Source organism: Salmo salar, chromosome ssa10 (assembly GCF_905237065.1).
Source record: "Salmo salar chromosome ssa10, Ssal_v3.1, whole genome shotgun sequence".
In the NCBI taxonomy this organism is placed as follows: Eukaryota; Metazoa; Chordata; class Actinopteri; order Salmoniformes; family Salmonidae; genus Salmo; species Salmo salar.
The window spans coordinates 13,679,472-13,703,200 of record NC_059451.1 but is presented as its reverse complement, the minus strand read 5'-3'; the positions used below and the strand labels follow the sequence as shown (position 1 = coordinate 13,703,200).

General features: G+C 43.0%; 2 protein-coding genes across 5 annotated transcripts in view; both read left to right on the top strand.

Moving 5' to 3' along the window:
• LOC106613556 (FYVE and coiled-coil domain-containing protein 1) overlaps positions 1-6,908 on the top strand; it is a 61,707-nt gene extending 54,799 nt beyond the window's left edge. For both annotated transcript variants that reach the window (XM_014215940.2, XM_014215939.2), the window contains exons 17-18: positions 3,397-3,506; positions 3,916-6,908. In XM_014215940.2, coding sequence (XP_014071415.2) covers positions 3,397-3,506; positions 3,916-3,988 — 183 coding nt within the window. In that variant the 3' untranslated portion in view covers positions 3,989-6,908. The remainder of the gene's footprint in view (positions 1-3,396; positions 3,507-3,915) is intronic.
• Positions 6,909-8,257: 1,349 nt separating this feature from the next.
• Positions 8,258-23,729, top strand: part of LOC106613554 (growth hormone-releasing hormone receptor) — a 60,218-nt gene continuing 44,746 nt past the window's right edge. For all 3 annotated transcript variants that reach the window (XM_014215935.2, XM_045687359.1, XM_014215934.2), the window contains exon 1: positions 8,258-8,480. In XM_014215935.2, the coding sequence (XP_014071410.1) occupies positions 8,430-8,480 (51 nt within the window). In that variant the 5' untranslated portion in view covers positions 8,258-8,429. The remainder of the gene's footprint in view (positions 8,481-23,729) is intronic.

Genomic DNA, 23,729 nt, shown 5'->3' with positions numbered 1-23,729 from the left:
ACTAATGCTTAAGGCTAGGATTTGGGGAAGGAAAGCTGATCCTAGATGTGTACCTAGGGGAAACTTCACCCTGGAGCAGTGTAAATGGGAGAGCAACCCCCCCTGCTGAGACATAACTCTTTATTCACCTTTCATTCATGAAGAGAGCAAGCAGCCTGGTGTAGCTCAGGTAGCCCCATGCACTCCAGGGAATTGGCCTATATGGTGTCCATATAGGCAGGTAGCCTAGTGGTTAGAGCATTGGGCCAGTAACTGAAAGGTTGCTGGATCGAATCCCCGGGCTGACAAAGTTCAAATCTGTCGTTCTGCCCCTGAACAAGGCACTGTTCCCCGGTAGGCCGTCATTGTGAGTAAGAATTTGTTCTTAACTGACTTGCCTAGTTAAATAAATTCAATAAATATGGACAGGGCCAAATTGAAATGCTTCTAACAGAAACAAAATATTTGACGCATAATGCATAGCCATGGTATAAAGGGAACACTTTGGAGATTATGGTGACATTTTCAAAACAAAGGTGAGGACACAGCAGTTTACCTGACCTGACACGACTGAATTTGATAATGACTTTTATCTGCATTTTATCTTTACTGTACTTTTTCACAGCCATTTGTTGATAACGAAATCTGAAAGTACTCTTGATACATTCAGTAACATGGTAATAATATTCATGCACGGCCCTTTATTGAAACGCATCGTCATATTGTTTTGCCCAGAATGGATTCATGAATGCATTCATCAGGTGCAACTTTAGTGGGTAATTGTCTTTACAATATGGTGAACATGGGCTCATTCTGCTCAGAACAGCCCCGAGTTTAAGAAGTGGTGGGAAAAGTACCCAAAAACAAAGCATGCGTGTTCAGTGAGTCCACTAGATCAGAGGCAGTAGGGATGACCAGAGATGTTCTCTTGATACAGTGAGGGAAAAAAGTATTTGATCCCCTGCTGATTTTGTATGTTTGCCCACTGACAAAGAAATTATCAGTCTATAATTTTAATGGTAGGTTTATTTGAACAGTGAGAGACAGAATAACAACAAAAAAATCCTGAAAAACGCATGTCAAAAATTTTATAAATTGATTTGCATTTTAATGAGGGAAATAAGTATTTGACCCCCCTCTCAATCAGAAAGATTTTTGGCTCCCAGGTGTCTTTTATACAGGTAACGAGCTGAGATTAGGAGCACACTCTTAAAGGGAGTGCTCCTAATCTCAGCTTGTTACCTGTATAAAAGACACCTGTCCACAGAAGCAATCAATCAGATTCCAAACTCTCCACCATGGCCAAGACCAAAGAGCTCTCCAAGGATGTCAGGGACAAGATTGTAGACCTACACAAGGCTGGAATGGGCTACAAGACCATCGCCAAGCAGCTTGGTGAGAAGGTGACAACAGTTGGTGTGATTATTCGCAAATGGAAGAAACACAAAAGAACTGTCAATCTCCCTCGGCCTGGGGCTCCATGCAAGATCTCACCTCGTGGAGTTGCAATGATCATGAGAACGGTGAGGAATCAGCCCAGAACTACACGGGGGGATCTTGTCAATGATCTCAAGGCAGCTGGGACCATAGTCACCAAGAAAACAATAGGTAACACACTACGCCGTGAAGGACTGAAATCCTGCAGCGTCTGCAAGGTCCCCCTGCTCAAGAAAGCACATATACATGCCCGTCTGAAGTTTGCCAACGAACATCTGAATGATTCAGAGGACAACTGGGTGAAAGTGTAGTGGTCAGATGAGACCAAAATGGAGCTCTTTGGCATCAACTCAACTCGCCGTGTTTGAGGAGGAGGAATGCTGCCTATGACCCCAAGAAAACCATCCCCACCGTCAAACATGGAGGTGGAAACATGCTTTGGGGGTGTTTTTCTGCTAAGGGGACAGGACAACTTCACCGCATCGAAGGGACGATGGACGGGGCCATGTACCGTCATATCTTGGGTGAGAACCTCCTTCCCTCAGCCAGGGCATTGAATATGGGTCGTGGATGGGTATTCCAGCATGAAAATGACCCAAAACACACGGCCAAGGCAACAAAGGAGTGGCTCAAGAAGAAGCACATTAAGGTCCTTGAGTGGCGTAGCCAGTCTCCAGACCTTAATCCCATAGAAAATCTGTGGAGGGAGCTGAAGGTTTGAGTTGCCAAACGTCAGCCTCGAAACCTTAATGACTTGGAGAAGATCTGCAAAGAGGAGTGGGACAAAATCCCTCCTGAGATGTGTGCAAACCTGGTGGCCAACTACAAGAAACGTCTGACTTCTGTGATTGCCAACAAGGGTTTTGCCACCAAGTACTAAGTCATGTTTTGCAGAGGGGTCAAATACTTATTTCCCTCATTAAAATGCAAATCATTTTATAACATTTTTAACATGCGTTTTTCTGGATTTTTTGTTGTTGTTATTCTGTCTCTCACTGTCCAAATAAACCTACCATTAAAATTATAGACTGATCATTTCTTTGTCAGTGGGCAAATATACAAAATCAGCAGGGGATCAAATACTTTTTTCCTTCACTGTAAGTGTGTGAATTGGACCATTTTCCTGTCCTGCTAAGCATTTGGGTGTCAGGGAAAATGTATTGAGTAAAAAGCACATCATTTTCTTTAGGAATGTAGTGAAGTAAAAGTGAAAGTTGTCAAAAATATAAATAGTAAAGTAACAGACCCCAGAAAACTACTTAAATAGTATTTTTACTTTAGTACTTTACACCACTGAGTTTAATCCAGACAATTTGCTTGTCAGTTGGATAGGGTTTGTTTCCATCGGCTTCAACTGCTGATGAGAATAAATAATTGACTCATCATTCTAGTCAATGAGTGGTTTAAATAGCTTGTTTCTACAGTTTGTGTAAAAGGGCAACGGTTGTTCTGAAAAGTCACCTCGTTTCCTGTCTGAATGTCAATACAATCATCTTTTTTTCTAATGTTGACATTTTCTTTTGTTCCGCTTACAATGATTTTTGAAGCGGGTTTTAGACAAAATGTGAAATACTTTAAAATCTTGTGTGACCTAAGTTACCCTGGATTCTAAATGCATACTGTTAACTAATTGGAAATATGATAATACAAAACCGATTGTGGGCACATTTTACACATAAATAGTACATAGACCAGGGTTGTCAAACTCAATTCCTGGACACTCGGTCTACGGGTTTTCGCTCCTCCCTTGTACTTGATTGATCAATTAAGGTCATTTGTTTGTTAGGAACTCCTCTCACATGGTTGCCTAGGTCTTAATTGGACACGCATTGACAGGAAATAGCAAAAACCAGCATACACACGGCCCTCCAGGAATTGAGTTTGACACCCCTGACTTAGACAACATTGTATTGAGCATTTTTGAAGTAATAGCATTAAAATCTAGGACTTTACAGACATCTTCTAATGCTCTGCTCTCAGGTGCTGATTCCTCTGACTCGCTGTAACTCCCACAAAGAGGCCATCCAAGGCCAGCTGAAAGTCAGGAACCCTGGTCTCTACACACTCATCTTCGACAACTCCTTCTCAAGGTTCGATACGCTAAAGATGTCCATTATTATTTGTATTATTATTGTTATTGCCTGTACTCGCTCAAAGTTCTTTAACACTCCGTGTGCTTGTGTAGAGCAGAGCGTTATCCCTTTGACAACTCCTTATCAGCATACGACAGGCAAACCATTCATGTTGTTACCCGTACTCACGCAAAACCCTTCAACACTCACACTGAAATCCTCCTCCTCATGGTAGCGTGTGCTCGTGTAGAACAGTTATTGCTAGCACCAAGTCAGTATCCAGTTCCCAGGTGCCATTGTGGTGAAGGATGACGGCTCTAAAGTACTGAAGTACAATGAAGTACTGCGCTGTGCTAATTGCTTGTGATTGTATAATCTTAATGTTGCATATTTCATTTTGTTCTACTTCTTCATCACATCCTCACAGGTTCATCTCCAAGAAAGTCCTCTACCACTTGACACTCGAGAAGCCGGTTATTTACGACGGAAGTGATTTTTAAGACTGATAGTGGACACTTACGCAGGGTAAATGTTATAGGGGAATGGAGGGAGGGAGAGGGTACAGAGGGAGGAGGACAATGTGTCCATTTCATTTTTACAGCTATTTAATTTTAAAGGATTTCATGTGCTTATTTTTTTTCTGTGTTCCCCACCAAGTATTTTATGTTTAGTTTTGCTGTTTTATTCCGAATAGTTTTTTGTTGTTGTAGGATCCCTATATTTTTAACACTAGTGCTTTTATGTTTTGGAGTGTGTTAGTTATGTTTTAGTTAGAGCACAAACACCCTACAGACATAGTGGTTCGCTCTTAAGTCAAATGGTTTGGTCTAATGGACTCCTCACTGAGATTAGGTGGTGAAATTCAAATCAAAACCTAACCACAGCTAAGGGGTTAAAATGCTTACGTTATAAGTTCACGCCAGGGTCTTGTTAAACACAGATGGAGAAGTTATTGCACACACTACTTAAGATGGCCACACATTTATACAATGTTATTAGTTCTGATTTTCTTTCTACCATGGACTAGCACAGTGTCCACAGGTGAGATGATTCTTCTTGAGCAACTGCGTACATTTTAATCACACTATCAGTAGGGGAGCACTGTACAATAGAGCATTTGTTTCAAGCTACAAAAACAGCACGTTGTTAAGGAGAAGGCCGTTATGTTGGAGTATCCTCAAAATGCTGTGATGCTGAGGGAACTGAATGAAGTGCGGGTCAACAGTCAGTAATGTAGGGGGATTGAAAGCTTTGCTACCAAATTCTTGGTACTTTTGAAGCCTACTGTTTGAGTGAACTGAACACTTTGAAGGACCTCTCTCTTCGACTGTCGATAACCTTCCCTCAAGTAGGTCAATATTTCATGTTTTCAGATGAAAGACTGCCATCTTCAATGCCATATAAAAAGCACAAGGGGGGCTTTTATATCCCAAAGAGAAATCCATTTTCAAATGGTTTTGTTGCAAAAGACAATGTCTTCTCTTATTTTAACATAATACTATTGTTTTAAAGCACACTATATTATATTATTACAGCACACTCAACTATTATGATCTATTACCAAGCTCAATTTCACTCACTGACAAAGGAAGTGCCAATCCTTGCCTTTTAACATAACTTGAAAAAATGTTTCCATTACAAGACACATAAAAACTGCACTGTGAAAATGAAAAGTTAAGTGCCAAGATGGCACATTGTCTTTTCACGTGTGCAGATTTGACATGTGTTTTGGATAGCCAGTTCGTGCTATACTCAGCATCTTTAAGAATCCACTGTTGTATACAGTGCTTCTACTTCTTTAATGTTTTAGGCTATCCTCATGGAATAACACTTAGCCAAAGGCTATCCTCATGGAATAACACTTAGCCAAAGGCTATCCTCATGGAATAACACTTAGCCAAAGGCTATCCTCATGGAATAACACTTAGCCAAAGGCTATCCTCAAGGAGCACCTCGGGGCACAGTTGAGTAGAGTGGTTCTCAACTGGTTTTGCCTCGGGACCTAAATTTGAACCAGGTTGTCTCAGTCGCAAAATGTGCCAAAAACCATGTTTAATGCAATATTAATAGTAAATGTAGAAATTATATGACAAGGGAAAAACATTCCCACCTCTTTCATTGTCATTAATTCAATTTTGCCCATATTCTTGTTGAAGAATTTTAAACTCACTGGTTTGAGACGACAAAATCAACCAAAAATTGCACTGCTAATAGCTATATATTGAAATTCTGTGATTGAAAAAAGATTATTCAGAGATTAAATTATTTAAAAAATGAAATTCATTATCATTTCCACACACCTTCTACCTGATTTAAGTTCAGACTGGAGTATTTTTTCCATATATATGTACAGTACCAGTCAATAGTTTGGACACACCTACTTATTCCAGGGTTTTTCTTAATTTTTACTATTCTCTACATTGTAGGATAATAGTGAAGACATCAAAACTATGAAATAACACACATGGAATCATGTAGTAACTAAAAAAGTGTTAAACCAATCAAAATATATTTTCTATTAGAGATTCTACAAAGTAGCCACCCTTTTGTCTTGATGACAGCTTTGCACACTTTTGACTGGTATAAATATTTGTAAAAAATACACCCCAGACGCATTCAAAACCTTGGGTTGCGACTCACCAGTTGAGAATTGCTGGTGTAGTGTACCATGGCAAGCTTATGTTTGTGTAAGTGCTTTCTGGATAATATCCGAATTGTTTATAATAGCAGGCCTATATATTATATACCATCATAGGAATATGATTTTGTAATATTTCTTTGTAAGGGAGTTTAGAATTTTGTTATAGCCATACATTTTAGATCTTGTGTTTTTTGTTGTCACTAATCTAAGTTGATCGTTGTCTTTCTCTAGTAGTCTCTTATAGTAAGAAGTCATGACCACCTTGTTTACAATACTGTCTATTCAAGGAGTTTACCAATGTTTTTCACTAATGAAGCAAGGTCCAGGGTGAGGTTTTCCCCAATCCTAACGATAACCATTAGAGGGGAAAATGCAATACTGACCCAAGATCAGGTTCTAGGGGCAACTTTACCCTACACCAAAGAATCAAGTGCTAAATCGGATGCTGCTTTTGTAGAGAACTGTTTTCCATTTAAAGGATGTTATGAGTGGTTTAAATTTGTGCAATTTGTATACAAAGCCTCATATTTTCTCTACAGTTTTGCACTATTTTGGAATGAAAAACAATAATAATTTACAAAGTCACAAGGAATTGTATTTTAAACCAAATCTGTTTGATGGTGGTTGTGCTGGGAAAGATATCCTATGTATTTTATTAAAAAACTGCTTTACAAGAGGTCCGCCACCATCATATTCTCTATCTATGCACTCACTGTTATAATGGTTACGGTACTAGTAAAACGTACAGTTCAACTTTGAAATAAAGTTTGTAAATGATGTCCCTTTCTTCCACTTCCTAACTCATCACACCTATTCCAGGTTGACAGTCTATAGAAAATAAGGGGCTGTGTCCATCAGCTGTCTCTGTGGTTCTAGGTAGACCCTTTTTTCTGTGTGTGTAGAGTGGTTTTCAGGGTCTCAATTTCTATGAGTTTTCTGAGGACACTGCAATTTCTCTCTGTGGTCATTTTAAGACTTACATGAGTACACATATTTGTGTGATGCGTTGAAATGAATGCCATTCAACCCTAAAGCTTTTTGCACGGACCAGGGGTTTTGCCACTCCAAGCCTAATTCCACTTCACACCCCTGTTGCGTCTGGCATTCCCTCTCACCTGGCCACTGTTTCGTCTGGCGAGGGCCAACGGTGCCTTTCAGTTGGAGACTATCGCATCAACGCAGCTTGAGGGGAAGCAGTGACAACAATGATATGTGCTGGGACAGAAATGTGCATTCGCGTATGCGCTGGAGCTACCGGTTAATTGAGTGCGCAATGTGCTTTCACGTCATTACGTATTGACTTATATGATGACCAATCTGGCTCTGCGCGTACGCCATTGTGCGCATGTTGAGTTTGTCTAGCCCCATCAGATGGGTTCAGGACATGCAGGTTGAAATGTCAAAACGAACTGTGAACAACTATATTCATTAGGGACAGGTCGCTAATTTGTTCTGGGATATAAATATTGGGTTGTTATTTGAGGTCCTTATTTTTTGCTAGATCTTTGTAGGATTTTGAGTCACACAAAATCATGTGTTCTCTACTCCAACAATTCATCCACAGATAAAAGGGGAAACCTAGTTCGTTTTTAGTAATCGCTCTTTTTCTTTGAGGTGCATTATCGCAACCAGCTGCTCGGGAGTGTGGACCTCCTTCATATTTCAATCACCCACGTGTGTATATGCTCCTAAAAACCAATCAGATGGGAGATGCGGGACTTGCATCCGGTCAAGTGTCTAAAATAGAGCCAAGTTCTATTTTAGGCGCCTGGCTACGCAGACGCGAACGTGCAGTTTGGATGATTGAATAACGTGTACATTGTGATAAATTGTGATAAAAATACTTCACGTTCATTCCAGTCTACAGATGAGCTATACAAAGTGGAAATTGTCATTATTCCACCCATACATGCTTACAGAAATGTCCAATTACGCACGACAAAGGACTGGATTGCAATAGGACACTTGGTTTAACGCACAAGCATAAACCCATAATAAAAGTTTACACAGGTGTTAGTTTTGATAGATTGTTACTTCATAAATGTGACTGTAGTGCGAGACGCTTTTGCAGACCCCAGTTGGCACGCGCAGGCTCCGAAGCAGCAGAGAGCAGATGGTTTTAGATGAATCTTTCTGGGTGGTGGAGAGGGAGGCTTCCCGCTACCTGCCTAAGCAGTGCACGTCATTGTCTGTCTATGATAAAGGATGCATGGGGACTTACTTAAATTGACAGCAGTTCAGTAAGAGTGGACTGTGAGCTGAGTTGTACTGGCGCATTCAAACAGCTTTGAACACTCAAGATGTGCGTCCTTGTCTATTGGATTCTTTTCGCGACATCTTTGGCTCCATCTGTGAGTATTTGAAGTGCTTTTTATTTTTAACCACAGTATCACTTATGGCATTGTGTATATATTGTGACGTTTCTGTTCATTGTGGTCTTCAGCAAGGTTTTTTTCTCGGCTATTCGTCCACATTACATTTTTTTCTTGAGGCAAACCGAAGTTCCGAATTCTACGCCCCTTAGTTTGTGATTGGTGAACAATAAGGATTATTCAATTTAGTGTTTGTTGTCATTCAAGGACATAAAACTCGTTTTCATGCAAAAATTTTTCACAGGAGAAATAATGCAACAAATATCTTAGTTAGATGTAAAATTGCAAGACTAAGACCTCCTCGGCAAAAACGTCTAAATTAATTACAGATTTCTTGAGATATCTTGAACTAATTCAGACTAGTTTGATGAAGCGTATACTACGGCGTCTCAAGAGGGACAAATAATACCAACATTTCCGCTTTGTTTTTGTCGTTTATCAAGTGAAGGTCTTTTAAGGAGTGTGCGATAGTGATGGGCATTCCGGCTCTTTTCAGTGAGCCGGCTCGTTCGGCTCAGCTCGCCAAAAAGAGCCGGCTCTTAGAAAAAAAAAAAAAATGTTTTGTATTTTTTCAAATCAAGCAGTTTGCGATAGTTTGACTATGATTGGTGTTAAAACAATTCGAATTAAATTATTAAATGAAATCATACCCTACGTTAACCACAAAGTATTTTAAAAATGCATTGGTTTGTTATGAAAAATAATGCTATTAAACATTTGCATTTAAAGTATAACTTTTTAATGTATATAAACAAAGTGCATATAAATCTAACCGTTCACATCGAATACAATCTGAACAGCATAATAGAATATTGCACCGTATCAAAGAAAAATAAATAACAATTTGCAAAACTGCAGCATCCCACTTAAAACATTAAACTGGTCCCTCATCTCTCTCTCTTCTTTATTGCCATGTTATAACCAGCAGCACACAGCAATGCTGACCATATTTTGCCTTTATGAGAGATTTGCATTCAGAAATGCAAGCTGCCTCACTTTCGAGGGGCTGATGCGGTTTCTTATCTCAGTAATTATTTGTCCTGTTTTCGAGAAGACCCTCTCAGAGGGAACGGATGTGGCCACTATGCAGAGTCTCCCTGTCATGACTTTAGTAAGCCGTGGGTAGACAGAGGCCTTGTTCCTCCACCAGCACAGAGGATCTGCTCTTCCAAATAGGATCGGACCTCCGTTATGGCATCTGCTGAGGGATTCCTTCGTGCTGCATCCCCAGTTGCTCTCTCGTCAAACAGCATCCAAACAGCAGACGTTTGTGGCACTACTGCTGGTGCTTCTGCTCCATCTGATCCCTCTTCTTCCTGTTGCCCTGGTGCCTGAGCCAGCTGACTGCTGGGGCTGTCCCTCCATCTGATCCCTCTTCTTCCTGGTGCCTGAGCCAGCTGACTGCTGGGGCTGTCCCTCCGTTTGATCCCTCTTCTTCCTGTTGCCCTGGTGCCTGAGCCAGCTGACTGCTGGGGCTGTCCCTCCATCTGATCCCTCTTCTTCCTGGTGCCTGAGCCAGCTGACTGCTGGGGCTGTCCCTCCGTTTGATCCCTCTTCTTCCTGTTGCCCTGGTGCCTGAGCCAGCTGACTACTGGGGCTGTCCCTCCATCTGATCCCTCTTCTTCCTGTTGCCCTGGTGCCTGAGCCAGGTGACTGCTGGGGCTGTCCCTCCATTTGATCCCTCTTCTTCCTGTTGCCCTGGTGCCTGAGCCAGCTGACTACTGGGGCTGTCCCTCCATCTGATCCCTCTTCTTCCTGTTGCCCTGGTGCCTGAGCCAGCTGACTGCTGGGGCTGTCCCTCCCTGCTGCTGAGGTTATTCTTTGAAGATCCTCATCAATCGTTCTGGCATCACTGAAGGCTAACTTCTTAAACCTGGGGTCAAGTGCAGTGGTTTCTGATAGCCTTTCTGTGGAACTTTCTGTCCATTGATGAACATAGGGTGTCCATCAACTCTGTCACATGTCCTGTGGTTACATTTGCTTCTCTCTGGCGGCTGGCTGTGATTCGCTGCAGACCCTTACACAGGAGTATAATTTTTGAGGCTGTCACATAGCTGAAAAGAGAGAACATTTACATTTTAGTCATTTTAGCAGACGCTCTTATCCAGAGCGACTTACAATAGTGAATGCATACATTTCATTAAAAAAAAAAAATCTTCTCCGTACTGGTCCCCCGTGGGAATCGAACCCACAACCCTGGCGTTGCAAACACTGTGCTCTACCAACTGAGCCACACGGGACCAGTAATTTATTAGTTCAGGTTCATGTTTTGTCTACTGATACTACATTCTCATCTACTGCTCATATACACATATAATACTGGATTAAATAATGATGTAGTAATAACTGCTTACTGTACCTCTCTCCACTGATCTCCACAGTGACCTGCTCAAAGGTTTCCAGGACTCTGCACACCTCCTCCACCACCTCCCATTCCTCTTGGGTCAGAGCATCAACAGCTGCATTGACAATGGCCAGGGCAGAGATGATGGCATCCTTTGACTCAAGAAACCGCTTCAACATATAAAATGTTGAATTCTACTTTGTAGTGCAGTCTTGTTTAGGCCTCAGCTCAGGCATCCCCATGTGGCGTTGTGTAGACTTTCGTTTTTCAGCACCTGCTGTGCTCCTGTGGAAGTATTCCACAGCTGCTTTCACTTTGTCCGCAGTGGGTTTCATCACCTTCAGAGCATCTCTTACAATCAGGTTGAATGTGTGGGCAAGACATGGATGATGGGTCCATTTAAACATTTTCATGGCTTTGGTTATGTTAGCTGTGTTGTCGCTAACACAACAGACCACTTTTCCATCTACTTGCCATTCTCTGGCCACTCTCAACAGTTCCTCTGCCAAGTTCTCTGAGGTGTGTCTGTCACTGAACTCAAAGCAGTCCAGAAGACAGCTAGACATTGAAAAATCTTCAATGAAGTGACATGTGGTTACCCTTGATGTCCAGCAGTCAGTGTGCAGTAGCTTGTTGGACTCTTTCCCGCACTGAAGCCTGTGTGCTCTCGTAAAGTTGTGGAATAAGTGATTTTGAAAGGGTTTTCCTGCTTGCAATTGTGTACATTGGATTTAGACTATTGCTATAATTTCTAAAACCTCTGTCCTCCATGATCAAAAATGGCTGGAAATCGGTGGCAATCATTTTAGCCAATGCAATATCAATTTGGCCTTGTTTTGCTACAGACATAGACTTTGACATAAACTGGTCCATAGAAGACTGCGTTGCTGTGGGTCGCGGAGTAGGCCTACTTGACTGAGTGGATACATCTCCACGTGTGGAGGTGCTGGCTCCACCACTATCACTAGCAGGCCCGCTAGTTTCTCGAAGCTCCGCTACAGCTAGCTTCACAGTTAGGTGCACAGTTCGCATATGCCGGTGTAGGTTGTGCGTAGAACCGGCTTAATATGAGATTTTGTTTTGGCAAATTCTACACTGTGCTCTAACATTGTCTACATTATTAAAATGCATCCTCGGTTGCTAAGTGTGTGACTGTGAGTGAGTTGGCTCGGCTCTCCCTCACGCATCTTTGGTTCATTGGTTGACACTGCGTGTTTGATTGACAGGGACAACAGGTGAGGCTGTTAGTCTGAGCAGACAGTCAGAACGAACGTGTGTGCGCTTGAGCATTTCGGCCTATATTATTTTATTTCTTTTTTCGTTTTTTGAATTAGTTAATTCTAGTCATTTTAAATCTTTTGGTTATTCATGTCTTAATTTTTAAAAATATTTGTATAAATAGATTCGGCTCTTCTGATATGCGAGCCGGCTCCCAACGTTCACCTAGAGCCGACTCGTTGGTGAACGACCCATCACGAGTATGCGAGACACATACGTTCACTTCGCCTAGCCGAGTTCTGCTAGGAGTAGCATGCAGAAGCTCTTACACGGATGCTAAGGACGGTATTGATCATGCATTAGGCTACAAAAGTATAAACAACGATGAGCGTTACCAATTAGGTTACGCGCTTGATGTAGGTTACACAGAATAGGCTATGTATTACATGTTAATCGATAACAAAAACTGCCACACGTGTATGATGACGAATTACACTTCGAAGCGTGTCTCTTCATTTCCCCTTTTGAAACTTTTATGAAGCGGCTCCATTAAAATAACCTGGGAAGACTGCAAGGGGATAGCTATATACCCTTTTAAGCACAAGCACATGTGTGTTTGCGTGCATGTGTGCGTACATCGGAACTGTGGAGAGTGTGGAGTGGTCCATTTCTTTCATTGGTGTAATTAAATCTATGGCACGAAAGCCCCCTAATCAATGAGGTTGTGCTGCCACTATGTGATTGTATTCTAATAAACTCTGCTCCTCTGCAAGGCAATTATAAAGTTCCTCTGCAAGGTTAATGTTAATCAAATGGGAGTACGTGGTATCTGCGGAGTAAAGATGTGATTCATTATTGTTGTTTGTGCCACAATGTCCAAAGGTAGTCACCTCATATCCACATTTTGAAGTGTAGCCAGGCTAATACATTAACTGTGTTTCATTTAGGAAATTAAAAGTAGCCCATGTGTTCCCTTTCCACACTAAAGACTTGTTTGTGCTTTCTGTTAGCAGCCTTCTATAGGCGTTGTGTGACGATGACAATGGCCATTTAGCCTAGGAGTTGGCAAGACAGCCCAATTAGATCTGAGACCACCGAGCTAGATTTTGTATTGAATCAGCCGGGCTGGTCATTACTGAGTCCACAAACCATTAGGGTCTGGTTCTGAATTAACATACATAAAGCGCCCCCTGGAGATAATAATAAAGTATGTGACATCTGCCCAGTTAAATCACTGGCTGGGAGTTACGATCTGTTTTGTATTCATGTCACAACTCACTGCTGAGAGTATCTGACAGTTTTTCCGGATTTGGATGAAGAAAAAAAACATACATATGTGTGTCCAGAATCATAATGGACAATCTTATTACCTAAATAAGTTTGGTGATGTGGCGATATGTCAGCTCATCGTCCTCATTCCTATGACCCTTGACCTCTAACTGCAGCATCACAAGAGAGATAATTCTAATGAGCCGGTTGGCTTCCATTACAAACCCAATCCCTCTCCTTTACGGCTGATGATAATGCCATGGGTCTCTCTATGTTTTTGTTATCCCTCTCTCGTTCTCTTTCTCTCGATTTGTCCGTCTCTGTCACACACATTCTCTCTCCCCCACTCTTTCGTTCCTTCATTCTCTCTCTTTCTCTCACCCCCCCTCTCTCTTTCTCTCACTAATGCTATCACAGATTTCAAAGACACCATCATCATAATTTCGTCTGTCTCCCTCAAAAGACGCGAGAGTGGAAAGTGCCAATTTCCGTCTGCTGTTGATAAACAACAGCTGCTCTTTGTCAACAGAGAGCTCTCACTTGTCCATCTCTATGGTTACGTTCCAAATGGTGCCCTATTCCCTATATACGGTAGTGCACTACATTGGACCAGAGCCCTGTATGCCCTGGTCAAACGTAGTGCACTAAACGGGGAATAGGTTGACGTTTGGGGGCGCAACCTATGTCTGGAAGTCATACCTTTTTATGTCCGTTTTCACAAAATAAACCTGAGTCTAACTTATGCAAATTCATGTTTAAAAAATCAATTGCTAACGAGGGCGACAGCATTTACGTAAATTAACCGGGATGTACCGCATATTATGTGTGTGGTGGGGGGGGGTGGGTTTGTGTGTATTTTTTTTTTAGAGAGAAAGAGTGTATGTTTTAAAATGTGTGTGTACCAGTATGGAAGTATGTGTATCTGTCTCATTACCTTAGCAACTGTACAAAAGCTGTACAGAAGAGAAACCAACATCTGCAAAGTGAAGCTGATCTGATGGACCCTGGATAGTCGGCACTTAATGGGCTTACCTCTATTTCAAAGGCCATTTCACAGCCTGCTGAGAACAAAGCATTCTGGTTTGGCTTTATAGGCAGGTTGTGCTGTGGCGCTCTCAAAAGGCATTGGTTATTCTTCCTTCCTTTCTCTCGCTTGCTCGTTTTCTCTTACTTCCTCTCTCACTCTTTTACGCTCGCACACACACACACACACACAATCATTCTTCCTAATTCTTTGTTCTTTGGCATTGAAAAGTGCAATTAAAAAGAACAATCTCTCTATCTTACCCTCTTTTGATCTCCCCCTCCAATTATATCTATATATATATTCCCCACCCTGACCTTTCCTATGTCTATCTTTCTCTTGAGCTACTTCCCGCTCAGTTGAGTGCTGCTCATATTAGATTGAATAAGCTTTTGAAAACCCACTTTTACCTCATTGGAGGAGCACTCTGTATGTAGACAGTACTGTACTGTTGCACAACCATATGAAGCAGCCTAGTAAGGAAGGAACATATTGTATTGAAGTGTGTGTGTGTGTGTGTGGCCCAAGCCTAATTATCTCTAAGCTAAAATCCACTCTCTCATGATGTACTGTGCATTCTCTCCCGCTTTCATGTTCCTCCATCTTCCTTTTCCACCCAAAAGGAGAGAATAATTGTGGAGTAAATTGCTTAACGAGATCCCTCATTAGTCTATTAGCGATGCATTAGGAACAAAAGAAGGCATTAACCAGGCTCTTTACCCCTCATCCTCGGAAACAGTTCGGTATTCCTGAGGCAGAGAGGCACTGCAAACAAAAGCTCCAGCAAACTGGATCAAGTATAAAAGAAAATACAAAAAATGTGTTGTTACCGGCGACAGAAATCGAAGTTGGAAGTTGAGCATTGAGCTCCTTTGGGATGTCTGACGTATTTTATCCAATGGTAGCCCTTCGCTCTCCACCTCAGAATGTTTGGTCATATTTGGCAATGTACCGACCTACATAGGGAGCTGTTATGTCACCCTTTAAACACCCCTTTGTAGAGTATGACATAAGCTTATAGAGGATTTGTGAAGCATCTTTAAAGTGCTTGTGGACTGTTTATGTATGCTATATGAAGCCTTAATAAGTTATGGTTCCTGTTCCATTGGGTGGACTAATTTGAGAAGTGGAGAATTGACAGTGAATCATTCTTTTCCCCCATTCTGTCCCCCATCACCAACAAAATGTGACATTTTCAGTGACAAGAGTGACATTTAGGACCTACGGTGACAAATGAATCTATTGGTGATAGTAGATCAGTTGACATTCACTCAGGCTCCACCATGTCCACAGTGGCTTGCTTCTGTTTGTCTGTGCATGCGCGTGCACATCCACGCCTGTGTTTTCGAGAGGGATGGCGTGTGTGTGTGTGTAGAGAGCTGTGTGCCTGTGTCTGTTTGCATCTGTTGCCATTGTTTGCGATGCAGAATTAAAACACTGTGTGGCCAAGCTCCCAGATGCCCTGAGCCTAAACTGTTGTAATTCAAGCTCGCGGAACAACACCAATTACTGCGTTTTGATCTGAATCTCCAGACAGATAACATCCCTAATTGTCTCCATTTAATTCACAAACCCTGCTGAATGATTGTGGTGACGTCCCGAATAGCACCTCATTCCCTACGTCGTGCATTACTGTTCAACAGGTCAAAAGAGGTGCACTATGTAGGGAATAGGATACCATTTGGGATGCAAACCTTTGACTTATCTACACTTTTCTACTCCAGGGAGATGAAGTCGTCGTTGTGCCTCAGCTTATCCAAAGAAATAAAGTCCTTTATCAGAATCAACTATCCTTTTTTTCTCCCCTCAGCAGCCGAACGAGAAGAAAATAACATCGGGTGTGTACACATATGGAGAATTCTACGCGTGTGTTGTTGACACACACGCTGTCGATTTGTTGTTGTAATGAAGCCAATGAGCCAATAAGGAAGACCGCAACAGGAGGAGGTGCTTTACAAAGCATGTTCAAATGCCGAACTAAAGTAATGTGGTAGTCTCATATGAACCCTCCTGATCTCACAAGCTTACATTCTGTTTAGCTTACCTTCTGTTTCGCTAGTGAAACAGAATGTAAGCTTGTGAAATCAGGATGGTTCGTACAAGGCTAGTGACGTGGTTAGCTTAGATCTCTTAGCATATTCCAGTTAATCATATACGTGATCTTAGCATAAGCGACATTACCTTCATATTTCACAAACGTAGGAAGGAGATGATTTGTACAACAAGTTCAAAGGTCAAACTAGTGATGTGATTAGCATTAGCTCTCTCATTGTATTCCAACATGGCCGACTGTATGACCTGCATATCTTACAGACATTAACATAAACCCTGAGCTTATTTCAGTTGAAATGACTATGCCACTAGCTATATCATAGTGAACACACATTTCTGCCTCTTTTTTGCTATGGCTTCGCCTCTCTTCTCTCCCTCAGAGACTTGTAATTACCTACCCTACTTAACACTGATCCAGACACACATAGTGCGACTCTACTCAGTTCCATATTGACCCTTAGCCCCTACATTCTAGATCTGAGAGGATTGGATAGATGGAAGCAAAATGGCAACCCATCAGAAGCAATTACCGTAACGCTTATGTGTAGCCAATCCTCTCAGATCTACGGTGAAGAGGCTAGTGTTCGATATGGAATACAGTGTTTGAGTGTAGTGGTGAGAAGGCATGTGTGTTGGGAAAAGTGACGAGACATTGTCCCCGGCTCGTCCCAAATGTCACCCTATTCCCTTTATAGTGCACTGCTTTTGGTCAAAGGTAGTGCACTATATTGGGAATATGGCGCCATTGGGACGCAAGCCACTGTGTGTTGTCAGCAGATGTGAGACCGAGTACAGTGAGTGTTTTTAAAACACAATTTTGCAGAGAGGTGGAAAGATTCAGGTCCCGCGCTAAGGTCCGCTACTAATGCTGCAGTAATCAAGAACCATTATACCTCTTAAGCCCTCCTCTATCTAGCCTTATTTGCTCATTACCGAAGAGACACACATCTCTCACTACATGGGCTAAACCTAACCCAAATCGTTTCCACATCAGTATGACAGTTCCCATTAAGGTTGGGATGTGCACCATCATTGAAAACAATTGATCTGGATGAACATAATTTTGATCACATCAAACATGCACTCATATACAATGGTTGCACCCCAAATGGGACCGTATTCCATATATAGTGCACTATTGTTGACCAGGGCCCATAGTTCACTATGTATGGGGTGCCATTTGGGACGTAGACATTTTATGAACCACAGTTGTGCTTGATTTAAGCCCTTGAATTATTTTTCCCTTGGCTCCTAGGCCATATTGGTATAATCATTTTGTGATTATCATATAGATTGAAAGTGCTGTAGAGGTGCCATTTGAGGAAATGGACACATGTCATTATGTGAAGTCCAGATATTGTCTGTTTTCCCTCGGAGGGATTTATCTTTCTTTTATCTCATAGCGCTTGTAAATTATACTAAGTCGCGTCTTCTGATTGGAAGAGACTGAAGATATTCGTGGTTGAGGAAAACCGGGTTCTCAGGGTGAGGCGGAGTGGAGTTGGTGGACCAATGGGAATCATTTGGGGCTTTCTTTTCTTTTCACTCTATGCATCACAAGGAGAGTGGCACTGAATCAAGGGTGACTGTGTTCAGAATAGTCATTAACGTGGCAAAGAAAATTATTGCTTGGCCCTACTAACAACTTCCTTTCTGGCATGGTCTGTTGTGCTCTTTTCCTTCTTTGATTCAAAGTGAAGTATAAGTATGTCCATCCACACAAGCACAACATATTAGACTAACAAATCCACAAACATACTCTAACACATAAAAATGGAAGTGAATTGAAAATGGAAGAGAATGCATGTACAGTGCCTTCGGAAAGTATTCAGACCACTTCCCTTTTTCCACATTTTGTTACGTTACAGCTTTATTCTCAAATGGATTAAATAAAAAATGTTCCTCAGCAATCTACACACAATACCCCATAATGACAAAGTGGAAACAGTATAAGGTCCCACAGTTGACAGTTCATGTCAGAAAAAACCCCAAAAACCAAGCCGTGAGGTGAAGAAATTGTCCGTAGAGCTCTGAGACAGGATTGTGTCGAGGCACAGATCTGGGGAAGGGTACTAAAAAATGTCTGCAGCATTTGAAGGTTGCAAAAGAACACAATGGCCTCCATCATTCTTAAATGGAATAAGTTTGGAACCACCAAGACTCTTCCTAGAGCTGGCTACCCGGCCAAACTGAGCAATCGGGGGTGAAGGCTCTTGGTCAGGGAGGTGGTCACTCTGACAGAGCTTCAGAGTTCCTCTGTGGAGATGGAACAACCTTCCAGAAGGACAACCATATCTGCAGCACTCCACCAATCAGGCCTTTATGGTAGAGAGGCCAGACAGAAGCCACGCCTCAGTAAAAGGCACATGACAGCCCGCTTGGAGTATGCGAAAAGGCACCTAAAGATTCTCAGACCATGGGAAACAAGATTCTCTGGTCTGATGAAACAACAAAGGTTGAACTATTTGGCCTGAGTGCCAAGCATCACGTCTGGAGGAAACCTGGCACCATCCCTACGGTGAAGCATGGTTGTGGCAGCATCATGCTGTGGGGATGTTTTTCAGCGGCAGGGACTGGGAGACTAGTTAGGATCGAGGCAAAGATGAAAGGCGCAATATACAGAGAGATCCTTGATAATAACCTGCTCCAGAGCGCTCAGGACCTCAGACTGGGGCGAAGGTTCACCATACAACAGGCAAGACAACGCAGGAGTGGCTTCGGGACAAGTCTGAATGTCCTTGAGTGGCCCAGCCAGAGCCCGGACTTGAACCCGATCGAACATCTCTGGAGAGACCTGAAAATAGCTGTGCAGCAACGCTCCCCATCCAACCTGATAGAGCTTGAGGATCTGCAGAGAAGAATGGCGTGCCAAGCTTGCAGCGTCATACCTAAGAACACTTGATGCTGTAATCGCTGCCAAAGGTGCTTTAACAAAGTACAGAGTAAAGGGTCTGAATACTTATGGAAATGTGATATTTCATTATTTATTTTTAAATAAATGAGCAAACATTTCTAAAAAACATTTTTAGCTTCGTCATTATGGGGTATTATGTGTAGATTATTAAAAAATGTAATCCATTTTAGAATAAGCCTGTAACTGTAGAAGGCAAGGGGTCTGAATACTTTGCGAAGGCACTGTATGTTACACCTCCATAATAGTTCTAATAATCTTCCTGGTCCACATCTCTGATCGTCCAGGTACAACTGCGTGTGTCATTACTAGGGTTGCAAGATTCCAGGAACTTTCAATAAATTCAGGAAGGAAGAAGCAGGAAATCTGGAATCCTCCGACCAGGATTTCTAGAAAACCTAGGGAATTTAATCAAAAGTTCCCAAAATGTTGCAACCCTAGTCATTAACACAGAATCATCCCTGCAGGTGTAATCAAGCCTCAGAAACGTTCATCAAATGCAATTTATGTTCATCCTTCTCCCCCAATCTCCTTTCTGGGAACCAGATGTCCTGATCTGTGTTGTTAGACTACACTAGACTGAGGGAAAGGCCACTGATGTCAAATACTGATCTAATTATCCTACTTCTATCTGATACAGAAGTGTAGGTATAGGGACAGTCTGTAGCAGATAGATTCACAGATTGACGGATAGACAGATTATAGCAGACATCCATAATCGGCATCTAATTGTAAGGTACAGGTACTTGGTAATTCAGAGCAGTCTAGCTCAAAGTTATAGGACTCTGATGTTTTTGCCTGTGTACATATTGAATTGTGGCGAGACAATGACCTATGCCCTAACTGAAACGAATGTGACATTTAGAGCAAACTGAATTAATGCATTTGACTCGCCGCTCTCCCTTCCCCTCACCTTTCTCTCTCTTCAAAACATTTCCACTTAACACCACCAATGGAGATGGATTTGTTTTGCACAAAGCAAGAGGTATTTTAATAGGAAAACGTTGCCAAGTACCAGATAATGTATGGCCGAAATGAGTCACTGTTCATGTTCCCCTGTCTGTGAGCGTCCCAAATGACACCCAATTCCCTATGTAGCAGTAGTGCACTACTTTTGACCAGGCTCCGGTAAAAAGTAGTGCACTACATAGGGAATAGGGTGCCATTTGGGACATAGACCCTGTCAATAGCTAGGTTTCCATCCAATTGGCGACAGATTTTCATACGAATATTCTAAAATCTGCAAGAAAACCTAGCATGGTCTCATAGACTAGACGTAATAACAGTAAATGTAAATCCGGGGACACTCAAATTGGTATGATATGTTACGTTTGGTATGTTTACATAAGACAGATGGTTACTTAAGACAAAACGAAAGTAGGGTGATTGGTCAGGTTTGCGTGTTCGAATTCCATCAGGGACAACTTTAGCATTTTTGCAAATTAGCAACTACTTATTACTTTGTAGCTACTTTGCATGCTGGCTCACCCTTCCCCTAACCTTAACCCCTAACCCCTAGCCTAGCTAACGTTAGCCACCTATTTAATGTTACCATTAGCCATCCAGCTAACGTTAGGAACACCAAATTGGAATTCGTAACATATCATATGTTTGCAAATTCATAACATTTTGTCTGAATTGCAATTTGTAAAATATCATACTAAATTAATAATGGACATCAACAAATTAATACTTACCATACTAATTTGTGAGGTCCACATTTACTATGTTCGTCCTACCCCTGAGTCCAGGTTGAAAAACAGTATGCACATTTTCCCAGGGGGAGATGTGTTTCTATCAAATTGACTTGTTGCTGATAAAAAGCTGTGCGTGATTGTGTAGTGCACATAAAAATGCAACATTAAAAATAAATGCATTTCCATCGCATTTTCAACTCTACTGATCATTTTGTCACAAAAAAATTGCATTATACAGCGACTCTGGTCTTTGCACATGCGCTTTAGCCAACAGCTGGCAGATACAGTGTGGGTAGGCTACCTGGGCCTACATGATGAGATTCCTACTATTTGTCAAGCAGCAGCCAAGCATCGATCATCATGTCACTAGAGTAAGACTCTAGATATTTATGGAAAGCAACTCAACGGTGCACATTCACCACAGTGTGAAGTTCATCATAACTTATTTATTCTGTAGCCTAATAAACGACATGCTTTCCCAAGTCATAGTGGGAGGACCACACGACATATCATCGCGTGATTCCAAATTTACTTCGATATGATGGTTATTATATCAATATTTGAGCATAAAGGCGTTTCCAACACTATTTCTCACATAATGAACTTTACGGACACAAAAAGATCCCACCTTGTCTAGCGTATTTTGTTTTGCCAACATTTGGAAAGTTTACAGACAAATTTGCTGTTTCCATCAGGCCCGTCGTGACATTTTTTATCCAACTTACTTTACTCGCATAAAAAGGTTGGATGGAAACCTGGTTAATGTTAAATAGATTTCTGTGCTTTTTTTTCCACATATGAGAGCCACCTTTTCGGCCACTGGTCCAGCCGCCATTCACACGTGTTGAGTGGCAACCGGCCCGCCGGCCAGTTTAGAGGCCACCCAGACTCCAGCGCCCCAGGAGTTTCTCCAGCCAGTGCCCTCGCCAGCCTTTCGGCTCATCAGGCGACCACCAGGACTACTGTATGTCCAGCCAGCAATGCAGCACCCCTTAGCTCCAGCCAGCTACGCAGCTCCCAGCTCGCCAGTCAGCCCAGCGGCCTCCAGAGGTGGAGCCAGTGGTGCCCCCAAAACCAATGCTTCAGCGGGCATCTATTCAAATGCCAGGGCCTGCATCAGAACCAACCCGACCTCCATGGCTCCAGTTGCCAGTCCTTGAACCAGCCGAGCAGTCGCCAGCGCTGCACCAAGTCATGCTGTCCAACGCGCTTCAGCCAGCTAACCCGACGCCAGTGGTGCTGCCAGACCAGTGACTGCCAGTGCTCAAGCCTGCCCCACGACTGCCACAGAGGGCCGAGCTGTCCCAGCAGCTGGCAGAGCTCCACTCCGCACCCCAGCCGGTGCCACCACAAGTGGTCCCGATGTCCACTACCGTCCTGGAGGGCCAGTCCAGCCCGGACCTGGGCCCATTGTCAGACCCAGCACCAGCCCTGGGTCCGATGCCCTGTCCCGGACCCACCAGCTGACCTGGTTCCAGTCCTGGTCCAGCAATCCACTCCCGTCGACAGACCATCTCCATTGGCCGACCCAGCACCAACCTTGTGTCTGAAGCCTGTTCCTGTCCTTGGCTCATCAGCTGACCCAGCATCAGTCCTAGGTCCATCGCCTTCACCGGCCCCTGAAAATATATCATTGCTAGGCCCACAACCAGCACTGGGTCTGGTGTCCAGCCCTATCCCTGCCACACTGCCTGATCCAGCCCCAGCCCTGGATCCACAGGCCAGACCAGATCTGGGCCTGCCTCCAGTTACAGACCTGGATGAACATCCAGCCCCCGTGGGAGAGCCACCTTCTGACCAGCTCTCTTTCCCTGTTCCGTCCAAGGATGCCTGGCCCGCCTCCGTGGGATGGCCTCCTCCACCAGCCTGGACACCTCCCGCAGCACGGGCATGGACTGCCCTGACTCCTGCTGGACAGCCCAGCCCACCCTCACAGATACTGTGAGTACCTTGCCCCTTACTGCCCACTCCATCCACCACTGAAGGGGTGGCGACATGGGGCGGCGGGACTTCCATCTCCGCCAGTGCCCTACAGCCATTGACTTTAACAGGGCGGCAACTGGGGACACACAGCCATGCATGCACGGGAGGGTTTTAATGAAAAACAGCAAACCGACACAACAGGACTGGACCAGGACTGGAAGCTGTCTATTTACCACCACAAACTGATGCTAGCACTAAGACCACACTCAACGAGCTATAAACAAACAAGAAAATGCTCATCCAGAAGCGGCGCTCCTAGTGTCCTGGGATTTTAATGCGGGAAAACTGAAATCCATTTCACCTAGAGGAAAAATAACTCTAGTTCACATTTACTCCACTCTCGCCCTCTGACCATAAATCTATCCTCCTGGTTACTGATTAGAAGCAAAAACTCAAACAGGAAGTACAAGTGACGTGTTCAAGGTGGAAGTTGTCCGATGAAGCAGATGCTAAGCTACAGGACTGTTTCGCTAGCCAGAGTTTACCACATCAGTCACCGGCTTCATTAATAAGTGCCAGACAGATTACCAGGACGCATACTCAGAGCATGCGCTGACTAGCTGGCAAAGACTTGACTGACATTTTCAACTTCTCCCTGACCCAGTCTGTAATACCTACATGTTTTAAGCAGACCACCATAGTCCCTGTGCCAAGGACGCCAAGGTAATCTGTCTAAATGACTACCGCCCATAGCACTCACATCTGTATCCATGAAATGCTTTGAAAGGCT